At 46.9% G+C, this 4,911-nt stretch overlaps 1 protein-coding gene across 1 annotated transcript; it reads left to right on the top strand.

The window, feature by feature from the left end:
- Window positions 1-1,342: 1,342 nt before the first annotated feature.
- On the top strand, window positions 1,343-4,541 carry Kcne4 (potassium voltage-gated channel subfamily E regulatory subunit 4). The gene is made up of 2 exons (XM_075951816.1): window positions 1,343-1,428; window positions 2,035-4,541. Exon 2 carries the CDS (start codon window positions 2,061-2,063, stop codon window positions 2,571-2,573), a length of 513 nt encoding a protein of 170 aa, XP_075807931.1. The 5' UTR covers window positions 1,343-1,428; window positions 2,035-2,060; the 3' UTR covers window positions 2,574-4,541.
- The last annotated feature ends 370 nt before the right edge of the window (window positions 4,542-4,911 follow it).

Here is a 4,911-nt window from a genome sequence, read left to right on the forward strand (position 1 = left end):
CCACCTAGGTATTTAGAACTTGAATCTTGCTTGGAGGCTCACTAAGAGAATACCCGCTTCTCTCATGACCTGCCTGAGATACACGAGAGGCATGGCCTTATAGGACTCTTTTTTTTTATTGAAAAAAAAATTTCTGCCTCCTCCCAGCCTCCCATTTCCCTCCCCTTCCTCCCACTCCTCTCCCCCTCCCCCTACTCCTCTCCTCCTCCCTCTTCTTTCCCTGCCCTGTGGAAAGTCCAAGGTCCTCCCCCCTCCATCCAGGTTTAGGAAGGTGAGCATCCAAACTGGCTAGGCTCCCACAAAGCCAGAACATGAAGTAGGATCAAAACCCAGTGCCATTGTCCTTGGCTTCTCATCCCCAGTTAGGTCTTTGGGCAGCTGAGGATAAGGAACCTGAACTGGTCCTATCCTATAGCCATACTGATGAATATCTTGCATATCACCATAGAACCTTGTAGGACTCTTAACGGCTCTCACCGCCACTTTTCCACCTCACACAGATCACTAAAAAGAGAACCCGGATGATTTTTGTTTTCCAGAGGAGTTTATCTTTGTAGCCCAGGCTGACATGGAATCATGGTTCCCTTGCTTCAACCTCTCAACCACTGGATTACAGATGTCCACCGATCACTGGGTAGAATCTGGGAGTTTCCCAAAGAGACTATAGAGAATGTATTTGTAGGCTTGGTGTGAGGCAGGTAGAATCTCTGTGCTTTTAAAGGGCTAACCTGTGCTAGCCAACCTTGTCTTTTTAGAGTGGTTCAGAGGAAAAGAACTTAAAATAGGGTTCTTAGAATTCTGCTTGCTGAACAGTCCTGTCCCTCACTAGCCAACAATTTTACCACACCAGTCCGAGGCAGGGGCTAAGGAAGGGTTTATCAATTAGTAGAAGAATTTAAAATGGAAGCCGTTATCCCTTCACTAAAAATTCTGCGCTTGCTGCCAGCTGTCTTTGATTCTAATGACAGGGTTGGATTTCCTGTGAAAACCTATAGATGACAGAATGGCTACTTCCTGCAAGGGAAATGAAACATAAACTCCTCCTCCTTAGTGGCAGTCAGCATTGGGGTAACATTTCAAACACACAGCACACTCTCTCTCCTCTTTCGCACATAGCTCTGGCCACCTGAAGCTTCTTGTTCTCAGCTGAGGCGGGAGGAGCAAGCAGCTCTTACCCCCGCCCCCCTTCTCATCCCAGCTGCAAAGTTCAGGGAGTTGAAGTGCAGTGCTTTGAGTTCACTGCTGGCTCCGCCACAGCCAACCTCTGTTGTAAATTTTCCTCCCGGAACACGTGACGATGCATTTCTTGACTATATATCCCGAGGACAGCAACGGGGCTGTCAGAGCGCGGAGCCTGACACAGAAGGAAAACGTTCTCGGATTCAGCCGTGTAGGAGTTCCACACTTGGGACGAAGTGTCAGCCTTTGGTAAGTGAGCGAGCCTCCTTCTCTTCGGAGACACGCAAGAGAAATAGTTTTAACTATTAATAGAGAAAGTTTTCTTGCTTTTTTTTTTTGTTCTTCTAAGGAATCTTAACTTTGGATTTGAGAAAGCGGAAGCTTTTGAAACAAAATGCAAAGTTTGCTTTTGCTTTGCCAGTAAAAGTATGCCTTTGAAATGTTAAGATAATATTTTTTCTATGAATTCCTATACAGTATGTAATATTTAAAGTTCAGAACTAATGCACGGTTATTTTCCAAAATGCAAATAGAGGCAATCTATCTATCTATCTATCTATCTATCTATCTATCTATCTATCTATCTATCCATCATCTATCTATCTATTAACTATCTTTCTATCTGGTGAAAGTTTTTCTCTCTTATTCCATTTCCTCCCTTGTTTTCCTACTTGTTCCAAGCCTTCAGCGCTAACCCCTGTTAACTGTTTGACAGGATGCCTTCCGTTCTGCTATTTCTTTCATTCCTATTCTTGATGACCTCTTCGATCTATTGCAACTTCACGAGCCATGTGCTTGCCTTCTGCCTGTCCTGTGAATCCACGAGGAAGGTCTAACTTGCAACTTTCTCCCCAGATCCCCACTGTGTGAGCGGCGTTTCAATGCTGAGGATGGAGTCCCTGAACAGCACGCACCCCAGCACTGCAGCCTCCAGCAGTCCCCTCGAGTCCCGTGTGCCTGGTAACAGCAGTGGCAATGGCAATGAATACTTCTATATCCTGGTCGTCATGTCCTTCTATGGCATTTTCTTGATCGGAATCATGCTGGGCTACATGAAATCCAAGAGGCGGGAGAAGAAGTCCAGCCTCTTGCTGCTGTACAAAGACGAGGAAAGGCTGTGGGGGGAGGCTATGAAGCCGCTGCCCATGATGTCTGGCCTGAGGTCGACGCAGGTGCCCGTGATGCTGAATATGCTGCAAGAGAGCGTGGCGCCTGCGCTGTCCTGCACCCTCTGCTCAATGGAAGGGGACAGTGTGAGCTCTGAGTCCTCCTCTCCAGATGTGCACCTCACTATCCAGGAGGAAGGGGCTGATGATGAGTTGGAGGAGACCTCTGAGACACCTCTCAATGAAAGCAGTGAAGGGTCTTCAGAAAACATCCATCAGAATTCCTAGCACCCCCCAGGACCCTGGAGGTGGCTCCGGGAGCCACGCTTGACCTAGGAGAGATATTTACCGAGTGCCTGGTTTCACTTTTGCTCCGCAGCTGCCACTTTGAGCAGACTGTGGGCAAGTCCCCAGAAAGGGGGAGGGAGAGACAAGGCTCATCTGGAGTCTTCAAGGTTCCTGTGGTTCGGACCCACCACTGAAAAAGTCCCAGAGACACACAGCATGACCATTTACTCTGGGGTCTGGGTGTTGGGGGTCCCTGTTCAGCATCTGGCTGGATAATGTGTTGTTATTTTCACTGGATGCCCTGGGTAACTTCTGCAGCATCTGTCAGTGCCCAGGGCTGACAACTGCCCAAAGCAGGCTGAAGAACTACTTTTGATTTGTTAATTTGCCTAGAGCTTTGTTCTTCTTGATCTAATCGGCTGTAAGTATCTTTATTGTGTGCCTGTGGCACTTGGTCACAGAGAGTTACACATTTCTTTGGGAGGTCTTTTGGATTATGAAGGGGAATACTTGACGGGCAATTTGCGATATGGAGAAAGCTGGAGGTAGAACCCAGCTTGTTTGCACAATGCAAGGAGAGAAAGCAATGTGTACATATGTCCGCGTTAGCGGAGGGTATAAGCTATGACCTATTTTGAGCTTTTGTCTCACCTGTGAGCTTGAACTCTGACTTGTGACTGTACAACATTGCAGGTGAGCATGACTTTCTTTGTCAGCGAGCTTCCTCAGAATCAAGCCCGCATTCAGGATAGCTGTTCAGGGTGGCACTCCTGACCTTCACAGATTGGGTAATGGTTGGGTTATATGAGGCAAAAGCATTGATAGCTCTGCTATGGCTCTTTTTCCCCAGCCTAGTTTTCCGAAGCCAGAGAGGACATGTGTGGGCCTCACAATGTGGGATTTTGTCACGTAGCTGAGACCTAGAAGTACATACTCAGGAGAGATTGCACAGAGCTGAGGTCCAAACACTGTGTTTCCTGAACTGAGCTCTGACGCTCATTTACTGTGTGGTCCTGGGCTTGTCATCATAAGGTTCATTGCCTTCATGAGGCTCCCGAGGCTGTGCAGCCCCAGGGGGCTGGGAGGACTTCTTTAGACTTTGTACTGTGTGATAAATCCTCCAAGGCCTGGGGTGAGGAAGTTTGGACCAAGTATTTTCCCTTTGGCCGCTTAGTCTAGAGAAGGATGTGTTGACTTAAAGGCACAGTTGGAGACTAGATAGTGTAACTGGGAATTTGGGGCTCATCAGTCGCCATCCCTACTGTAGCTTTCCCAGGACGGAACCGAAGAAGCAGACAGCTCAGTTTCCTCTGCAGAGTTCTGTAAAAGGGAGGATGTTAAAGTTCCCAGCTGAGGGAAAGAGAAGGCTAAACGGAGCTTCACAGGGCCACTTGCCAGTGCTCCATGCCATCCTGTGGTCCAGAACTTGCAGAAGGTCTTTTGCCCACCGAAGACCTTCGAAAGGAAGCAGAAGAAAAACCCAAATACCAAGCTTGACTCTAATGAAAAACCTTTTTAATTTTTATTTATCCTAGCTCTCCCTGGGTTGGAGACAAAGCAGTTACTACTGTCCCTGTGAGGGACTAACAATTTAGGAGCTGGTTTTTCAATCAGTTTTTGATACAGAGTTAGAGGTAATTTGCATTGGAGGGGGGAAGGGGCCCTCTGTTCACATTAAGATCCAGAATGTGGATCAACTCCAAAGGGGGCTCTTTAAGTAGAAAGAAGCCAAGTTAAGTTTGGCCTCTTGCCTGGAATCACTTGAATTCTGAAACTTTACTGCGACAGACATGTGCGTTGTCACATTTTCCATTGCTTAATCCCGGTTTGGTGCAAGTCTGTCTGCGCCTATTACAAAGTGATGTATATACTTCCTTCTCATACATTGAGCTGTAGACAGTTCTCTTTTGTATTTAATGGTTTGTAATTTTCACAAAACTTTTTAATTTAAATAAACACATTTTTTCCCCCGAGAAGTCGTATTTCTTTGGTCCTTCAATCGACACATAAATTTCTAGTTTTAATGCTAATGCAAGGCATGACTGGATTCTGCTCGCCTCCAGGGTCAGGCTCCCACAAAGCCATGTCTTTGGCCACCACACAGTGAGCACGTAGGGTCATTTTTATCATTTGGTCCACTTTACATGGTTTGGAAAATGAGCCAAGGATGGTCTTACATCACCTTCTGCAAAGGCCTGGGAGCTTTTGGACTTGCATGTGAGCGGCTTGGCAAGTGCTGCTAAGATGTCTCTCCAAATTTGGTTGCAAGAAAACATTTGATTTGCACCCTGACTTGGCAAACGTCATCCACATGTGTGGCCCCAGCAGCCCGGGCTTA

The sequence above is a fragment of the Microtus pennsylvanicus genome, chromosome 17 (assembly GCF_037038515.1).
Source record: "Microtus pennsylvanicus isolate mMicPen1 chromosome 17, mMicPen1.hap1, whole genome shotgun sequence".
In the NCBI taxonomy this organism is placed as follows: Eukaryota; Metazoa; Chordata; class Mammalia; order Rodentia; family Cricetidae; genus Microtus; species Microtus pennsylvanicus.

Excerpts from the sequence above, each read along its gene's own strand:
- Kcne4 (XM_075951816.1), top strand. The coding sequence starts at position 2,061 with ATGCTGAGGATGGAGTCCCTGAACAGCACGCACCCCAGCACTGCAGCC.